This window comes from Podospora anserina, chromosome 6 (genome assembly GCF_000226545.1).
Source record: "Podospora anserina S mat+ genomic DNA chromosome 6, supercontig 2".
In the NCBI taxonomy this organism is placed as follows: Eukaryota; Fungi; Ascomycota; class Sordariomycetes; order Sordariales; family Podosporaceae; genus Podospora; species Podospora anserina.
This window is the reverse complement of record NW_001914857.1, coordinates 2,054,012-2,072,213: the sequence shown is the minus strand read 5'-3', so window position 1 is coordinate 2,072,213 and position 18,202 is coordinate 2,054,012. Positions and strand designations below refer to the sequence as shown.

At 52.5% G+C, this 18,202-nt stretch overlaps 10 protein-coding genes across 10 annotated transcripts; 5 read left to right on the top strand and 5 right to left on the bottom strand.

The window, feature by feature from the left end:
- Positions 1-79: 79 nt before the first annotated feature.
- PODANS_6_750 (uncharacterized protein) lies at positions 80-1,052 on the bottom strand (the record flags this gene model as incomplete). Its single annotated transcript, XM_001910402.1, has 2 exons — positions 80-770; positions 832-1,052. The coding sequence occupies 2 exons, from the start codon at positions 1,050-1,052 to the stop codon at positions 80-82; spliced, it is 912 nt and encodes a 303-aa protein (XP_001910437.1).
- A 616-nt stretch (positions 1,053-1,668) lies between these two features.
- On the top strand, positions 1,669-2,095 carry PODANS_6_760 (uncharacterized protein; the record flags this gene model as incomplete). Its single annotated transcript, XM_001910401.1, has 3 exons — positions 1,669-1,719; positions 1,850-1,986; positions 2,053-2,095. 3 exons carry the CDS (start codon positions 1,669-1,671, stop codon positions 2,093-2,095), a joined length of 231 nt encoding a protein of 76 aa, XP_001910436.1.
- Positions 2,096-3,015: 920 nt separating this feature from the next.
- On the bottom strand, positions 3,016-3,603 carry PODANS_6_765 (uncharacterized protein; the record flags this gene model as incomplete). Its single annotated transcript, XM_001910400.1, has 1 exon — positions 3,016-3,603. One exon carries the CDS (start codon positions 3,601-3,603, stop codon positions 3,016-3,018), a length of 588 nt encoding a protein of 195 aa, XP_001910435.1.
- A 1,236-nt stretch (positions 3,604-4,839) lies between these two features.
- On the bottom strand, positions 4,840-5,205 carry PODANS_6_767 (uncharacterized protein; the record flags this gene model as incomplete). The annotated part of the gene is made up of 1 exon (XM_001910399.1): positions 4,840-5,205. One exon carries the CDS (start codon positions 5,203-5,205, stop codon positions 4,840-4,842), a length of 366 nt encoding a protein of 121 aa, XP_001910434.1.
- A 1,146-nt stretch (positions 5,206-6,351) lies between these two features.
- On the bottom strand, positions 6,352-8,114 carry PODANS_6_770 (uncharacterized protein; the record flags this gene model as incomplete). The annotated part of the gene is made up of 3 exons (XM_001910398.1): positions 6,352-7,143; positions 7,200-7,248; positions 7,303-8,114. The coding sequence occupies 3 exons, from the start codon at positions 8,112-8,114 to the stop codon at positions 6,352-6,354; spliced, it is 1,653 nt and encodes a 550-aa protein (XP_001910433.1).
- A 1,574-nt stretch (positions 8,115-9,688) lies between these two features.
- Positions 9,689-11,071, bottom strand: PODANS_6_780 (uncharacterized protein; the record flags this gene model as incomplete). The annotated part of the gene is made up of 2 exons (XM_001910397.1): positions 9,689-10,588; positions 10,640-11,071. The coding sequence occupies 2 exons, from the start codon at positions 11,069-11,071 to the stop codon at positions 9,689-9,691; spliced, it is 1,332 nt and encodes a 443-aa protein (XP_001910432.1).
- A 1,992-nt stretch (positions 11,072-13,063) lies between these two features.
- PODANS_6_784 (uncharacterized protein) lies at positions 13,064-13,597 on the top strand (the record flags this gene model as incomplete). The annotated part of the gene is made up of 2 exons (XM_001910396.1): positions 13,064-13,191; positions 13,249-13,597. The coding sequence occupies 2 exons, from the start codon at positions 13,064-13,066 to the stop codon at positions 13,595-13,597; spliced, it is 477 nt and encodes a 158-aa protein (XP_001910431.1).
- Positions 13,598-13,907: 310 nt separating this feature from the next.
- PODANS_6_786 (uncharacterized protein) lies at positions 13,908-14,372 on the top strand (the record flags this gene model as incomplete). Its single annotated transcript, XM_001910395.1, has 1 exon — positions 13,908-14,372. One exon carries the CDS (start codon positions 13,908-13,910, stop codon positions 14,370-14,372), a length of 465 nt encoding a protein of 154 aa, XP_001910430.1.
- A 416-nt stretch (positions 14,373-14,788) lies between these two features.
- PODANS_6_788 (uncharacterized protein) lies at positions 14,789-15,631 on the top strand (the record flags this gene model as incomplete). Its single annotated transcript, XM_001910394.1, has 1 exon — positions 14,789-15,631. One exon carries the CDS (start codon positions 14,789-14,791, stop codon positions 15,629-15,631), a length of 843 nt encoding a protein of 280 aa, XP_001910429.1.
- Positions 15,632-17,011: 1,380 nt separating this feature from the next.
- Positions 17,012-18,151, top strand: PODANS_6_790 (uncharacterized protein; the record flags this gene model as incomplete). The annotated part of the gene is made up of 1 exon (XM_001910393.1): positions 17,012-18,151. One exon carries the CDS (start codon positions 17,012-17,014, stop codon positions 18,149-18,151), a length of 1,140 nt encoding a protein of 379 aa, XP_001910428.1.
- Between the last annotated feature and the right edge of the window lie 51 nt (positions 18,152-18,202).

Below are 18,202 nucleotides of genomic sequence, written 5' to 3'. Positions count from 1 at the left end.
TTCCAATATGTACAAACACAAAAAAGAGTAGACAGGTATCACACCAAATATCACCACACTTCCCTTTTCTTTTCCTTCATTACTCCCTCTTCTCCTTCCCACTCGGCAACGGCTTCTCACTCAACTGCCTCTCCCTCCCAATCAACGGCGCATCCCCCACCATCTTCTCCCCCCCATAAGCCTCAAACCCCTTGTGGAACACCCACTCAACCGCATTCTCAACCGGCTTATCAAAGATCCTCGGCAAGAACGGCACCACCGCCAAACCCAACCCAATCGGACCCCACGTCCTGACAGTCTTATTCTTGACATCCTTCATCGCCCGGCCAGAATACCTCACCACGGAGTGGATCGTAAACGCCGGCAACCCCATACTCGCCAAGCTCTGGAAGATACCCCGTTGCAGCATGACAGTTCTGTAGTCCTCCAACGGCGGGACAACACCTGGCGTGAGCTTCGCTGGCGAGGTGGCATCATGCGTCGCCTCGACACCAAGTAATTTCTTTTGGTGAGAGGACAGCTCGATGGCGGGGTTGAGGATGCGTTGGTTGTGCCAGTAGGCTTTGTAGCCCTCGTAGGAGACGTCCCCGAGGATATATGCCCAGGAAATGCCGTATGCTGCGCGGACCCAGTTGGGGTGGGCGACGGGGCGGAAGGACTCGCCTATGTCGGAGGTGTAGGCTACGTAGCGGTGGGCGGAGAGGAGGATGGTGCGGAAGCGGGAGGCGTAGGCTGCGTAGCGGACGTTGGAGTCGGTTGATGGGGGGACACTGAGGGTAGAGGAGTTAGTTAAGCGGTTGGGTAGGGGAAGAGACTAAAGGGGGGACGTACTATCCCTCGTAGAGCTCGTCAAAGAAGTTTTCATCTTTGTCGGCCTTGTCGACGATTTTTTGGAGCTCAGCGGGGAGTCTCTTCGGCTCGGGGAGCTTAGTGCTGGGGTCAAGGTCTTTGGTTGTGTTGGCGACTTTCTTTACGGTTTCAGCGGTAGCATTGTGGACGGTTTGTTGGTCAGGTTTGGAGGGGGTGGATGAGGAGCTGAAGGGCCACACCATTGCGGTGTTTTGTTTTGTCTGGTTGTTGGAGGTGATGATGGTTAAGGAAGAATTTCTTAGAGAAAGGGAGCAAGCTAGAACTTGCGACAAGTGGGATGGAGGGGTTGCACCGGTTTTAACCTTGCGCAAGATATGGATCACAAGCAAGGGAGAGAAAAAAACAAGTAGCTGCAAGTAGCTGAATCAAGCAGAGTGGATGCGACTGTGAATATCACCGAGATTGCACAGCTGAACTAGCGTGGAGTTGGGTTGTTCAGAATGGAGCTTCCGGTCTTTCTCGTCATCGGCACGACAGCTTCAAGCATGCGCCTGCGCGCAGATTTTGGTGACGTATGTCTCGGTTCACCGGGATTGGAAGGTAGCTGATAAAGCTTATCCTCCTGGCCTAAGTAGCAGTCCGTGCACGGTTATTAGCCGCTAGTCGGAGAGTTAGTAAGATCCTGGCAAAATCTCGGCTGTTTAGCTCAACGACGGAGCTTGGCCAATTCGACATTTCCCTGTGTTGCCGTCGCCAATTCATTTGACCTTTGCGTCGTTTTCAGCCTACACACACCCACTACATCACCAACCACACCCCCCGACGAGTTTCCCTCTCGACAAACAACCTCTATTCAAAATGGGCGGCCAGATGTACAATCTTTTCGGCAAGCAGGTTGCTTCGCAATACGTCAGTGCTCTCTTTTCTCCTTCGACATGACCCGATCTCCTCCCCTCCATCCCTTCCGCCGCCGGCGCGACGACGACGACGATGACGACATTTACGAAGGCCAATTGCTAACATATCTACAACCAAACAGCTCGCCATGGGCGTCCTCGCCTCTCTTTTCGGCGGTGTCGCCGTCGCCACCTCCGGCGGCAGCGCTGCTAAGCCCACCACCCCCGGTGCTACCCCTCCAATCAATGCCTCCAGCTCCGACGAGGCCGACTTCATCAAGTAAACATATGCCCTTCTGTTTGTCGTCGAGACCAAGCTCTAACCATCGCTCTTTGTCGCAAATAGGAAGTTCCTCGAGCAGGAGGGCTCCGCCGAGAAGAAGCACTAAGAGGATGGAATCCTGCGTGGAGGGATTGCTGGATAGACGATGAGTACTCGAGGAAACATACGCCATGGGTTACCGGCATGGTGGTTGGTGGATGTTGAACAGAAAGCAAGCAACGCACGTGTTTGGCTTGGTGCTGTTCATTCTCGCGCAAGACTTGAACTTGTTGTTTGTTGCGAGAAGTGTACATATATATCATCATCAGCAATGGGGAGGTGACGATTGGAATGAGATCGGACACAGCAAGATGTTTGCCTCTTGAGCAACGTGGATGTTTTTGGTGCTTGTATCTGTGCTTTCACGAATGGGCAGTATGGGATGTTTGGAGGGAGCTATCGACACTCAAAGTTACAAGTTGGTAAGATTTTGAACTCAGTACTTCTGATGACACACTCTATTAGGTACAATTCCCGGGCTATCTACCGCCATCCGACACCTTATAGCCCCGGGAGTTTCTCAAGATGCGAAATAACCCATCCTGCTGCGAAACAACGTAATAATTACGAAATGAAGCACTGAACACTAAACAGACTGCCAACCGCATAAGGTTCGACTTTGGGTAACCCAAAGGTTACCTTGCCCTCCCCCATGCCTTCTTTTCCCCAGCCTCATCATCAGGCGGTCACATAGTCGGTCTGCCTGCGCCCCCGTACAAGACCTCACAACCTCGTCTCAAGGTAAAGGCCAAGCAGTATCCGTCGCGATCTTGTTGATTTCATCGAGCATGCTCGCAAATTTGTTGGCAGTCTCTAGTGGGACTGTCTTGACGACACGCTCTTGCTGTTCCTCCTCCTCGTTATACTGAGGCGGGGTTTCACACCGGCAGCCCTCTTGGACCCTCCTCTCCTTTCCTTGCCGCGGAGAACGCTTCCTTTCACCATCAACGGAACCCTCGATGCACACCATCGGCTACAGCCACTTGGTCAAGTCCTTGTTCTGCCCCGCATCCTCCAGCACGCAGTTGATGACAACAGGGTTGGACTCGTCACGGGTGTACAAGAAGACGGTGTTGCCGTATCCGTTCTTGGCATGGCAAAGGCGTGCTGGATCTTGCGGTGGTGGGGGGTGGTGTCGTCGAGGCAGAACTTTGCGCAGGTTTCCAGCTTGGCGGACTGGAAGGCGATCTGCATTATCCAGCGGGAGTGGGATGGGGGCTCGTCCGCAAACTCGCGAAGGTGCCAGAAGCGGCGCTGGCAGCTGTTCTTCTCGTCGTAGTAGTAGATGGTGTCGGAGGTGATGATGTTCTTTCTGGACCAGTGGAAGCCCTCCCGGATCAGGTCCGAGACGGGGGTGCCGTTGAGGCAGCGGATGGCGAAGTAGAGGCGCCACTCGGGCTTCTCCTCGGGCTTGGTGAAGGCGTTGGGCGTCATGGTGAAGTAGATGCCGTCGGTCAGCTGGAGGTTGCCCAGCGTCATGCGGGCCATTTCGGGAAGGACAGTCATGATGGTTGTCTTTGTGGGTGTTAGAGCATGGTTATTTGCTCGTTCATGATAGAATTTCTCATCGTTCATGAACGGTTACTTACTCGTTTGTGTACGATTATTTCATCGCTTGTGTGCGGTTGTGTGACCGTTCAAGTATGCTCTTGATCGTTCGCGCAGCAGGGTTGATGTGGTGTTGACTGATACTAGCAGGTGAACTGGATTGGACCTAGATGCTGATGGGTAACGAAAGGGAGAAGAGAGATGGACAAGAGGAGAGTGGGACGAGGTTTAACACTCTCTGATTCTGAGTGTTTGAAAGCTTGTGACTTTAACTTCAACACGGAAGCTCGCCTCCCATACTGGGTAGGTCCACTTCACATTTCAAAATAATGTTTGAAACTCAAAAAGACTAGCCACCTCACACCCACATAATGCATATAATGCACACTCAAGCAGCCCTCGCAGCCCTCGCCATCTCCGCCAACGCAATCCTCACCTCCACTTCCCTCCTCAACTCGCCCAGCAAAAGATCAAAGTACTCGAGCTTATTCATTGCCACAAAGTCAGTGTGTCTCTCAAACTTACACAATCTCCGTCCAAAAACTAAGATACTCACCGCTCCTCCGATAACAATCTCGGCTTCTTCATCCCCTCTCAATTGCTCCATAAGCCCCAGGAGTCTCTCTTGGGTTCTCCCCACGCTGTCCATTCTTTCCTCGAGAGTCTGGGTGGTGGCGTACTGTAGGTCAGCATTGGAAATGAATTACAGTCAAAAAGGGGACGGTCACACGGACCATGTCAAGAGAGATCTCACGTGAACCAAAAGGACATGCTCCAGATCGAATAAACTGGTGAAGCTGCCTGCACAGGTCAAGTATCTGTCGAGTCACGCTGGCGGCTAGTGGTGTGTCCGGGATAGTGGGCATTTTCGTGGAAATTTATGAGTGAAGAAGAGCTTGGCTGGGTTAGATCTCGAGATGGGGAGACTGAATGGGTAACGTAACTTCCACGCGACCTCCCCAGCTCTCGACCCTCCATCCATCTCCTCATGCGACATGCTCACTTCACGAGCTATATCCAACAGCTCCGGGTTAGCCACCCACGGCACGCAGATATGTCAGGAAACCACACGTGTCAACTCCTGCGCAATTCATCCTATCCTACAACCTACCCTGACCAATTGCGACAACTTCAGTAAGACCAGGTCTGCCGTATATTGCTCCCGCCTGGAGTGTCCTTTCCGTCCCTCTACCCTTCCCCAGTCGTAGTCTCACTTCCTGGTAGGAATCCCCTCCCCGCGTCGATTCAATCCGCACGAGGCGCTCAAAAGTCGCGTCCATGGACGATTTCGGCGAGGTCGAGGAGGGATGCATCGAGGGGGACGGTCCCGTCTGGGCCGCTCTCGAAGCCCTCTTCGCCACCTGGGACCCCTGGTACCCAGAAATCAACCTCTTTGAGAATGGGGAAGGTCATCTTGAATTTTTCGGAACCGAAAGCGTCAGAGTAGGTTGTTGTGTCGGAGAGATTTCTCGCAGGTACGCATGCCGAGCTGACGATGGGACTCGTGGTGTCGACGATGGCGGTGCGAAGAAAGGACTTTCCGTAGTTCAGCGGTGCACCGATCAGCCGTGTACTCCATGCCATGCGGATTTCCTTATGAACGACAACCGAGGCGGCATGGGGTGCCATGGCCCAGGTTTCCCGAGTAGCGCGTCATGGTTTTGCGCGTGCTTCCGTGTATCTTTCGGGTGGTACGACTGTCCGTGTGTGGCTCTGCGGGATCATGAGGACCGCACTGGAAGGGCCAGCCAGGTTGGCTACTAAACAGACGAGCAAGAATATGACGAAGACGACTAGCTTGGTTGGCGTGCCGTAGTCCATTCTCCAGATCCCACGCAACCCCTTGGACCTAATATTCACCCATGGTCAGCTGGATGACTCAAACAACACAAAGGGGGGAAAGCTCACTACAAAAATTTCATTTCTGCAAACGCAGAGCCAGCCCCGAGGAGCCCAAGTGGAACACCCAGCGGTTTGTAGAGCAAAGGGTAGCGTATCATGTCCCAAATAACTGGGAAGACCCTTTGCGAATGACGGGCTTTCGGACTTCTTCGTTTACCACGATGAAATCGTTCCATATCCGAGAGATTGTGCTGCGAGCTTGCTCAACCAATGGCCAACTACGAGGGTTGAGACGATGAAGAAACCGACGGGTTTTCTTGGCAGCTTGGGGTGTTGTCTTGGTACTATGCTTATCTTGGCTCGATGTATCGGTGGTAACCTCTTGGGTTTCAGACGCTGACAAGGATACCCGTCTTTGGCAGGTAAGAGTCTCTGTCGAGTTCTCCAGAAATTGGTCTCGCTCAGATTCTCTTGGAGCAATAACAGATATTTTGCAATCGCCCACTTGAAATCCTTTCACCAATGGTATTGGTTCATTTCTCGCACAACCAACAGCGCAGGCTATCAAAAGTCTTCTTGTCTGGAAAAAATGATGAGGTCGGCGCATCGCGGCCTCCTTGGCTTTAGAAGGACTGAAGGCCCAGCTAGTGTGGACTGGTCAGTGTTATTTTTGGCAGCGAAGATTGAAAACAAAACCGATCCAAGAGTTCCTGCAACGGGGAAGACATCTATTTTGAGTAGTCACCTAGGTAGGTACCTTACTCATATTTCGACACATCTCTTGGTAGCTATCGAACTGTCCGGCAACCCTTGATGAACGACTGGCGGGAGGTACTATTCCATTTATCTGCTGTAATGACTGTACAAGCTGCGCCTCTATCTATACCCGGCTCTATATTGTCTCTACCCAACTCTAAAGTACTTCCGGTAAGACTAGACCATGGCTCGGGAATACCGCTTCCCCACCCTCGTCTTCTGAAAGTTCTCATCGCTATCTGATGCGTACATTTGCTTGTCGTTGGCCACTGGTAGATCAGCGTTGTCGAAGACCGGACGGGAGAAGCGATTGTACGCGATAAACGTATCGCGGTCCCCAACGGCAGCATTTACCGGCGTGGGCGCGCGCATCGATTTGCGAGGGAGCTCGACGGCGTCTTCGACGATGGGCTTGACGCCGTAGTAATTGTAGATCATATTGAGAGAAGGAATCGAGAGACCGTGCACCACAATGGAGAAGAGCACGAGCCAGTAAACGACCGGGATCATAACGCGTACCAGGTTCGTCTCCTCTGCGTCGCCCTCGCCGAGTTCGGGAAACAGGTGGCGGGTGTGCTCGACGTAGAAAACGGCTCCAATGCCAATGGGACCAAAGTAGCCCATGAACATGGCTTCCTTCCAGTCCTTGACCACTTTGGGCATGAACTTGTAGGACATGAAGATGGCGGGAATGCGCCGGAAGAGCAGTACTAGGACGCCGAGGCCAATGAGACGGCCGTAGGTAAGACCGGTCGTCTCGGGTTGGTGGAACTCGGACCAGGGGATGATGGTGCCAATGTACATGAAGCCGCCGAAATTGAGCAGCACGTCCATGCAAGAGTTGACTTCGTCGTGGCGCTCCAGAGTTTCGGCAAGATACTCGCCGTCCCAGTTCATGGCGTTTCCGGCGACGAAGCAGGCGAGAAGGTCATCAGTGCCGAGCATGCCGCAAATGCCGACGAGCCAGAGCTACAGATTTGTCAGTCTTCAGCCGTCTTCGAGGGCAAGTTAGATCCAGAACCTACCCCGATGGCCGTTGGGTAGAGCAAATAGCTCTCCGAGTCGACCCACTTGCTGAAGAAGGATGATTAGCATAAGCACAGTTGTTGAACTCAAGAGAAGACTCACCGGCGAAGGGCGAACTTGAGAGCCAGGCACGAACCGTAGCCGACAATGGCTCCAATGACAACCGACATGAGTACAATGTACAGCCACGTCTCGACAAACCAGTTCTTCAAGGCAACACCGACGCCCCCGCCAAGTCTCCCAACGTCTCCTGCGCGAGTTACCAGCTGAGCCGCTCGCTCGCGAACGGTTCCGGTGCTATGGACCCCGGCACCGGGGACATCGGCATGGCGGATGAGATAGACGGCAAGCATGAGAAAGGGGAAACCGAAGCCGTCGTTGGCGCCAGCCTCGGAGGAAATAATCTCGCGTAGATGACGGGGAACGAACTTGTCGGCAAACGGCCCCTTAGCGATGGCCTGTGAGAGAATCGGGTCGGTGCATGTCACGCAAGAACCGATGACCAGGGCGGCGAGTAGTGTGATGTTGGGCACGCTAGCCAGCAGGCAGAGCGTGGTGCACAACCACATGATGGTCATGATAGGGAGAAGGCAAAGGGCCATTTCCTTCCACCTGTGCAGGTTATACTTGGCCGGCAGCTGGAAGCCAGCAATGACGAGCTGCACTCCGATGACAACCCGAGCCATACCCAGCGTGATGTCGCTTGTCTGCCCCTCAGCCGCGGATCCCCACCGAGAGCTGTCGAGGAATTTGGCGGCGATGGGACCGAGGATGATGCCGATGACGACGGCGGGAAGAGCCTCTCCTAGAAACCATCTGCTCTTGACGAGGACTGAAATGATACCGTAGAGCAAGATGAAGGCACCCAACACGGCCAAGACAGTGTTGAGCTCGCTGACATCGAGGTTTGGCATCTTGGCGATATCCCTTGGCCTGCAAGTAACGACAGCTTGGTGAGAAAGGCAGAGAGACCCAAAAAAAACTAAAGGCTTATGGAAAAGAAGACAAAAAACACAAGCTGCCAGAGCCCGAATAGAAGAACAGAGACAAGAGAAAGAAAAACAGCAGAAGCGAAACAACCGGGGCTGCCAGAGTCCTGGAATGAAAAGAAGAGAGGAAGGAATGGCTGGGCCGAGAAGGAGATTGATATCAACTTCGATCTATCCCTCGCCGGCAGGCCAAGAGCAGATCGTTATTCTGGAGACAGGGGCCAAGAAGCAAAAAGATCACCTCCAAGACAACCCTAAAAAAGGCTTAGTCGACCTTTAAAGGGATGTCTGATCGTCGTTGCTTGAACGCCGCACCAAGACTGAACCCTTGAATTCTCCGATGCCATTCGACGGGAGCCTCTTGGCGATAGCCTTGGCCGCAGCTTGGCAGAGTTAGACCTTGACGAGAATTCAAAAGAAGCGTCTGCTGAAACCCATCACCGTGCTTCGGCTTCGTGTTGAAGCGACCCTGTGCCCTGGAAACGAACATCGCGATCGGCAAGTTTGTGCCGGATGCGATCGACAAGATAGTAGAACTGGTGTAACTCCAGCCGAGACTACCTCATTGCCCCGTGGGGTCGCCGAAGGCAAACCCCCACGTTTCGCCTTGGGAACAAAAGACGATTTATATTGCCGATATCCCAAAACAGCAAGTTGTCGCGTGCCATCGAGTGGCTGCTAAACGTGGAAATTCGAAACAACGAAACAATGTCCCGAAACACGCACTGTCCGCGTTCTCCCGAAAACCGCCAAGCGTTGAGATAGGAGCTTGAAAAGGAGTAACTCCGTAGTGCAAAGGAAAAGAGCGTTATTGCCGGCGGCAATTTGTGGAACTCGACGAAAGGTGTTCTGGTATACACTATAAGAGGAGATCAGCATCGTGTTTACCACATTTGCCAAGCAGTGTCTCAAAAGTTGCCAGCATTCGAACATCTGGAGCGAGCAAGCGGATCTGCGGATCGGTGGTGACGATGCTTTTGAGCCTCTTTGCCTCAGAAAAAGTCGCTCAGGTAGCTCGTAGTCCCGGGCTGTGAGGTGCAACTAAGGTGTGGCAAACGTGATGATGTTGGTGTGTGTGTGAGAAACAAGGGAGCCCAGACTGCAAGATGAAGCAGTGAGTAAGCCTGTGTTCACGCCCCACAGGCTTTCCTATGTCTTGTTGTCGCCTCTTGATCAGCAGGCTTCATATCTAGGTAGGTACACGGTCTCCTCCAGACCAGTCAAGTCCCTTATACCTTACTCTATGTTCCAGAAGGGTTCAAATTTCGAACTACACGAGGAAGATTCTGACCACATATAGTGGCTCCGAAAACGCTCCATGACAACCTTCAAAAAGCGATATCTAGCCAATCATTCAAATCCTATAGCACCTTGTATAATTGCACGAGTCTCCCAGCTTCAAAGGTTATTTATTGCCTTCCAGTTCACATTTTTTTAACATTCTACCTCCTACAACACATACCCCGTATCCAACAACAGCAACAGCACCCTTCCAGCCATCACATACAAAAACAACCCCCTCCTCCCCTCCACCCCTCCACCTCCACCTTTCCAACCAATTTCCCCCTCTCCTCCTCAAACACCCCCTCCAACTCCTCCTCCCAAATCCACTTCATCCTCTCCTGCACCGTATCCCTCAAAATCGGCACAGACTCATCATAGCTCATCCCCTTCATACTCTCCGCCTGCATCTGATACAAATACCCCGCCCCCCGACTCGTCTCCTGCACTTTATTCGCCCTCGGCATCCTCACCCGTTCATACACCCCCATCCACTCTTCCAGTTTCCCATCCCCCCGCCTCAGAAACTCACCCATAGCCCTCCCAACAACAAACCCATCCTCCACCGCCTGCCCAGCCCCCGCACTCTGATGCGGAACCATAGGATGTCCCGCATCCCCAACTAGCACCACCCTCCCCTGTTCAAACACCCAACCCTCCGCCGCCTCCCGGTCGTTAATCTTCCACTTTGACACCTCCTCCGGCAGTAACCTGATCAGTTCCTGTACTATCCCATCGCAATCCCCAAAATCCCTTTCCAATTCCGCTCTTGGGCAGGTGGCGGACCAGGACTCTTTCAGGTCTCCGAGGGATTCCTCCGGGGTGGTGATACAGCCCACGAAATTTAACGTTTGGGTTTCGCCTTGGGAGATGGGGTATACCAAGAGGTGCTTGTTTGGTCCGATCCACATAACATGATGGGATTGAATTGGCCAGGGTGTAGGCAAGGCAGAGAAGGGTAACAGGCCACGGTAAACGATCTTGCCTGAGTAGAGAGGGGGACTGTGAGGGAGGTATTGATTGCGGATGGGGGAGTGGATGCCGTCCGCGGCTATGAGGAGGGAGGACGTGGTGGCTGTGGTGTCGGTGAAGGTTATTTTGATCGCGGATTTTGTTTTCTAGGCGGTGTTAGATATCTATGGCAAAACGGAGAACGAGAAAGGACTTACGGTGACGGACCGGCACTTCTTCTTTGTGTGCAATGTCGCTGCTTTTCTCTCCTCGATAGCATCGAGCAGAACCTGGAGCAACTCCGCCCGTGATACGGCCGCCTGGCGGATCTTGCCTGAGTCATTGGAGTAGATGGTCGTTATCTCCTCGCTGTTGTCCCAGCGTCGAAGGGTGAAGAAAACACCATCTTTTGAGCCAGCGATAGCGTTGATTTTGTCGCCTAGGCCGATTTGGTGGAGGAGTTTGGTGGCATTGACGCCGAGGTTGACGCCAGCGCCGATTTCGCGGTATTGTTCTGCTTGTTCGTAGATGTTGATCTCGATTGAGCCTGGGGGGCAGAAGTGGTGGAGGAAGAGAGCGGTGGTGAGGCCCGCGATGCCGCCACCGATGATGGCTATGTTGAACGGCCGTTTTGAAGTCTTGAGGCCCATCGCGTTGTTTGCGTCTTTGATGATGAATCAAGCGGTGTAAGGTTCATTGTATCTAGAGAAGATGGGTCAGCTGGCTTTTTGTGACAATGCATTGAGAGGATCAGATGGGGACATCTGGCAAGGGAGGTCATGTCTAGTGCACCCACTTGGCAACACCTGTTCCGGCAGTTGGCGCATGGCGGAATGCAGCTTCGGCCAGGTTCATGATATTGCTCCATCAAGAGTCTTTTCCTGTTGTGGGTATATTTCCATATTCCAGGCAAGTATAGGCTGTGGTGGTGGTGCGCTGACAGATGTAAGCTGCAGGAGATCATGGAATCAAGACATGACAACTGCGGCTGACCCAATGTGTCGGACTACTCTCTCCTCGACACTCTCTCCTCGACAATGAGGTTCGGCTATGATGCCGAGTAGACGAGGTGGGGGTCGAAGAGGGGGCATGATGCCCGCATGAAGCTATTCCCGACTTATCTGCGGCCGCGGGGCTACCTGGTGTGTTTTTGGTTTAGACACGTCACACTGCATGTTTTGTCGGAATGCTACGTTGGGTGTGGGAAGATACCTAGTGAAGCATTTGATGTCAAAAGAGAGGATGCATGGCATAACATATAGCCCAGTCCGATGCTGAATCCTTAGTTGTGGAAATCAGACGCGACACAACTATGATAAATGAATCAAAAACAACATCAACAGCATTGTCAAATGTGGCCCATGTTATTTCCCAGAGGCAGCTAGCTGCCCAGTATCCAGTTCCCTTCACCTAACGCCCCAAGCCCCTTTAAGACAAAACCCCAAGCTTCCTTCACCCAAAACCCCTTACTGAACTGGGTCACCCAATCTCCGAGGCTAGGAAGATTTCCCGGTTAATTCCCCAGGTGCGGCACCTCTCCTCAACCCAGGCTGGATCATGGGGGCGGAGCGGGAACTCGAAAACCAAAGTGACAATTTTTTTGGTGCCATTGGTGATGTCTTCTTTGATCTCAACAAGATTGTCCGTGGGCCCGGTGTGGACGTACGCGAGGATTGCTGGGGTGTGCGAGAGAGACATCATGACATCCATCCGCGCCGGCTTGTGAGGGCACTTGGTGCAGAGGATGGGCTCCTCCGGCGCGGTGGTCGCGTTCTGGGCGGTGGAAATCTTGTTTGATTTTGATCTGATCAAAGGAATTGGTTAGATGTTGACGAACTTCATTGGGGAGAAGCTCGATAACTTACGGTGCTTGAGTCTTGAGCTGGGACGATTTGTCTTGGATGATGGTGTCTTTCTTGTGTTGGCTTCAAAAGACAGAGGAGAGGTTGTTGGGAGGAGGGAAGAGTTGAGTGAGAGTGGGAGAGAATGTATTGAAATAAACCTGCGGGAACTTAGATTGCCAGGAAGCATGGACCGACGGCGAGACGGGGCAGCCAGCGGCGAGATAGGGCTGGGGGCGAGCGATGACATCGTCAAGGTGTGTCTGATGACATCGTTGAAGTGATGATATTGTCAAGCCCATCATGGCACTGCACCTCGCACTGCATAAATCCCACACCGAGAACCGGGGCAGTGTTTGCTGGTTAGTTATTCAGAAATATAGGCATCTTGGCCCATCGACATCTTTTTAAATTGCCCAGTTATCAACAGGTCTTTGAAACAAACAAATCACAACCTTTCCATCGCATCACTTTGCTCTGAACCCATATCTGCCGTCTCTCCCTGTTCTCTTTGAGCATCCTCTTTGGCCAAGTCTTTACCTTCATCACCAAAAGACTAAGATATCCTTGTTGTCAAGCTACCTTATCTCTTCGCAACCTCCTATACCATCCAGACAAATCCACCAACCCTAGGCACCACCTCAGTCATGTCAACTCCCGCAGAATCCTCCCAGGATTCCCCTGATCCTGCCCTACTCCGAGACATCAACATCGAACAAGCCCTCAAAAAGCCACCGAGAATGGGTCCGCAGCGTGACATCATTTTCCGACCTCCAGCCTGAACACTCCCTTTACCTCCGAATGAAGCCCCAAGAGAAGAGACTTCTACAATACGAGCTCAGCCGCTGGGAGAAAAAGATGAAAGCAAAAGGTCAGGCGGTGGACAATTCCCTTGTTGTTCAAATAGCTTTGCTCTCGTTCTTAAGATGGTAAGTTTCCCCTTGTTCGTCCATTTGAAGATCATGGCTAAGGTAATGTTTTTATAGGTCCTGGGCATCAGACACCCTCCGAGCCGTCTTCAAATACCTTATCGCCATGTTGTCTCAACCATCAATCTCGCAAGACAGACACATGGAGATTTTAGGTCGCAGTCTCGGCTGTCGTGATGATGGTGGATTGATGCCGTATGATGTACGGCAGGACCGGACAAAAGATTTCATGGTAGATCCTGATAATCAAAGTTTCTGGGACGTGATGAGACGGACGCCGGAGGTGTTGAGAAATGCTGTGAGGGAGATGGGGTGTTTGGTGAGTTACAGCAATTTTGTATTACATCCTGACTCTACAGTACTAATGAAGAGTGAACTTGTAACAGGCGCTCCATCGCTCGGTTAGCCATCGATAAATAAACTTTCTTCGCCAAATGGCGAGACTTGGATGAGGCAGCTGTCCACGTTTACGAACGAACTCCCGGCGGCAGACCTGTCGTGCGCCAGCGTGTATTGAAGGATGAGTACGACGTATGGGATATCTGGATCCTGGTCCGCTTTTTGGAACGGCGCCGTGTCTTGCAAGATGACTTCCTTGTAGTGGAGGAAACAAGCGAGATATTTGGCAGGATTGGTGGCACTCATGTAAGCGTATTCGATACCTTGTTTCTGATGTATGCTAACAGCATCTTTTTACCCAGCTCGGCTATCGATACATGATAGAGTGCGTCGGCTACCACACTGAAGAAATAACCATTATCAAGAACAAGTCCTCTCAGAACGCCATGTTAGCTTCTGTGGGTCTGGGAGGACCATTCGAAGGCATGGAAGACTGGGACCTGGTTATTCTTAATTACCAGACGCCAGGGAGGCACACCCGGGGCTTTTATGTCAGCGAGGATGTCACCAACCGGTGGTGTGGGAAGCCGCTTCCTGGACAGTATGCTCTCTGCGACTGCGGACTAAGGCCACCCGAAGAACGCCGGTATCTTGGAAGCTGGTGTAATGCAATGATGTGCTACCACGAACGACTCTGGGTTGGTGTACTCGAGACGGAAGCTCAGCGAAGTGATACTGTGGCAGAACATGAACCGGTTTTGGACAGCTTGGGCGATTTCTACTTATACATCTTTGATTTACACAATTTCGATATCATTGACCTGACGGTGTTGTCGATGTAGAACGACTGCCTCCTGGTCCGTGGATCAGGCCTAGACAAATTGTGCAAGCTTCAGGATCCCGACACGATCTACATCTTGGAGACCTCGCCTGGAATCAAAGCACGTTCGCTACGCCAGCATGTAGTAAAGGTGAGAAAAAGGGGTTGGATGGAGGGGGAGGAGAGCAAACTCCTACTTCAACCTGAAATTTCACAAACCTGCTTTCCAACCCAGCAGGGACTCATTTCACCAGGTTAACTCGAACTGGCTTGAGATGAAGCTTCCCCGAGGCAGTTATCCTCATCCTGCCCTAGATGAATTTATCTCCGAGTTTCAGGCAAGTGATTTTGACCTTGGCGGCACTAAAATGCTCAGCGACACTCCCACGGGGACGGTCTTTCTGGTTCCATGGATCTCAGCACCTCGAGTTGATCGCTATGACGATTCCAATTTTGGCAATGACAAGGCAGTGGTCAAAATCATCGGTCAAAACTGGTGCTTCCCTTGAGAACAAGGAAAAGGCCGAACTGGGAGTTGACTGCTTCCAGAGGCTGACCTATCTTTCAGAAATCGGCGTGACCGGAAATCGCGTGAGGAATACGCTGCAGCTCATGGGATATGCAAGGTTCCCAGCGCAAGAGCTCTTCTTACATAACTTCCTCTTCCAGCACTTGGGTGATACTGATTACAATGTTGCGCGAAGAGCAACTGACCGGTTGAACACCAAGCTAAAATATCTCCACGGCCTGGTGTTTGAGCACGCTCAAGGCGGGCAACTTTTGGAGACTGTAAAGAAACGTTTCGAGAACCGGGACAGTATCAAGGGCTTTGACTCTGGACATCCAGTCGAGGCATTGGCCGTGGAAAACTGGCACACCATCCTCCGGTTTATGTTTGAGATTGGCACAGCCTTACAAAACCTCTCGGGCGCTCATCGTGCCGTCACGTTGTCAAACGTCTTCCTTCGCCACAGGCTCTACCCTCCAGACGTCTCCGAAAAGGTGGTCAAAACCAAGCCCTTCCTAGACCGGTACCAGGCCGTGTTTGGGAACCCCTGTCTTCCAGAAGAGGTGGACGACACAACGTTCTGGAAATCCATGGATTACCCTCGCCCGTTGGCGACCCTGACTGCGACAAGGGGGAAGGACGCCATGAAGTTTGGATATTTCGCTTGTCAGCTCATAGAGGCAGCACTGCCAGGGCTGGAAGACATCAAGCAATACCCTGCAATCACGACGGGCCATGACGATCATTTTTCCTCCCGCGTTGCATATTCGTGAAGATCATCAAGTTCATCGACTTGATACGAGAGGCCGAGGAAAGAAGGAATAATGCAATGGCTATCAAAACCATGAACGACATGCTCGTGTTCATCAAGAGAATCGTCATTGACGAGCGGCTGAAGCTGCAAATCGATCAACGAGTATCAGAGGACTCACTCGAGCGGCAGTATGGGGTGGTGCCAGCCCACTCTGGATGCTATCCATGACCACGGTCGCAGATTGATCTTCCTCCGGATAGCTCTGTTCCCGGACAAACCTGACGGAGACTTGTCGCCCTGGGATGACGATAACGATAACATGCCCGGTGATGATGATGTGCCGGCAGATGGTTACAGCGACAGCCCCAAGAGCAAAGGTCAAAGTTCGAATCCCAGCGACAAAGCAGACAGCAAGAAGAAGGACTCCAGCTCTGGAACCGATGGTTCTGGAATTGCTCATCGTCAAGCTCCCGCCCAAATTCGGTAAGTCCCGAAGAAGGTCTGGTCGTGGGGCTATCGTTGGACGACTATGGCTTCGGGGAGGACGCTTTTACCCCTGATCTCAACTATCACCTTGATAACGAAGATAAAAGCGAAGGAGATGTAAATAAAGTTGAGAAGGACAACAGTGAAGAGGTTCCGGCTGGCCATGATGCCGATCGATAGATGTATGCCGAGCAGGTGGTCATGAATCTTTCGTGTACCATCAACACCTGAGATCGAAAACAATAGATTTTAGTGAGTAATGTAGATTAATATACTCGTAATAAATATCGACCGGATGTCGGGTGGGCGTTGGTTGCTACACACTTGAGCATTGATGGCTATTTTGCCCACTTGGGCATATATAGAGAGAAGCGGTGAAGCGGACATGGAAATGGCCATGGTGGATATTCTGGGGAATGAAAGGAAGAAACTTTTGTGAGAACAGCACCTTGAGTTCAGGATCAGACGATCAAGAGACCGCAGAGGTACCATTTTGGTGGATGTATCAGAATGCTACATACGCGAAAAGATTGTGATAAGATAGGGGAATGAAGTTGATGTTGTATGATAGTGGCACTGTTTGTTGGTTTGCGGCTTACAACAGTCTCCAAGTGATGTCAGTTGCCCCTGAGTGCTCCCTTTAATCGACTCTAATCTGTCATTGGTGGAAGCTCCAAAACACCCCACCCGTAGGGCTGAGAGTCGCTAGTATAGGCAGCACCTTACGTCAGTGGGGCTAGGGTCCCCGCACCCCCGCCAAAGCTTCGAGTGGTCGCATGAACGTTGAACCTTCTTTATGCCTTCTACTTCACCAAGCTTCTTTAAACCTGATTACATCCACATCATCCGATACCATCCAAACACATTACGCCAAATCAGTCCAGTTTCTATTTCTCGCACCATCACCTTCACAATGACAACCGACCCCCTCAGCCCAGCCTCAGTGCTAGGCTCCATGGTCGAAGCCCTCCCCACCCACTCCAAAGACGACACCACCTCCGACCTCAGCTCCTCCCTCGACGCCATCACCCTATTCATCCACAGTTGCTTCACCAACCTCTCCTTCCGCCTCCTCGGCCTCAACGAAGACCAAAAGATCGAGTCCGAGTGCGCCAAGCTCGCCCCTCGCCTCCCCCCGCCATGGAACGCCTCCGCCAGCTCCCACAGCTTCGTCTACGCCCACCCCCAATCCTCCATGCAATTCGTCATCCGCATCGACCGCCTCGGCTCCAAGATTGAAGTCCGGGGGTTGGCCACCGGAGACGAACGCATCGCCCGCTTCGAAATCACACCCAAAGATTACATCTCCAACGCCTCCCTCCCAGTCCGCATAACCATGACACCCGAAGGCAACGAAGACCGCTCAGACCTCTACTCCAAACTCTCCAACGTCTTCATCTCCGAAGCACGTATAACCGACCTCGCCTCTTTGCTCAAAATCTCCATCATCCAACGGTTGATACCATCCCTCCAAAAAGAGGGCTATCAAGAAGACCCAGCAGCATCAGCCACCCGTCTTGATCCTAACCCCCATAGACCACAAGACCCCCCTCACCTCCCCCCACCAGCCCAACCAAACCCTTACCCTGCCCCTGACCCGCTCGCCAACCCTCCCCCAAGGCCAATCCCAGCCGGTGACTTCCCGCCACCTGACTTTGAAGACGAATACGAAGTCAACCGACCCCCTCGAGGTCCCCTCAACATGCCTGGTGGGAATTTCGGAGGGCTGGGACATAACGATTTGTACCCTCCCGGCCTGGGACCGGATGATTCCATCAGAGGCAGCTTTGTCGGTCCGGGCGGGCTAAGGAGACCAGGTGGGCGCGGAGGGTTTGCAGGGGGCGGTATGCATCCCACGTTTGACGATCCGTTGTTTCAGGGACCGAGGGGAGAGGGAGATGGGAGCTTTGACGGGCAGGTTCCGCCTGGGGCGAGGTGGGATCCGCTTGGTCCGGGGGGCCAGCCTAGGTTTGGGGGTGGAAGACCGGGTGGTGGTAGGGGAGGTAGTGGGTTTGGAGGGGGATTTGGGGGGTTTGGGGGTGATATCATTTGATGGAGTATAAACTTTTTGAGAAGAGGTGCAGGGGGAGAGAATGATAAGGGC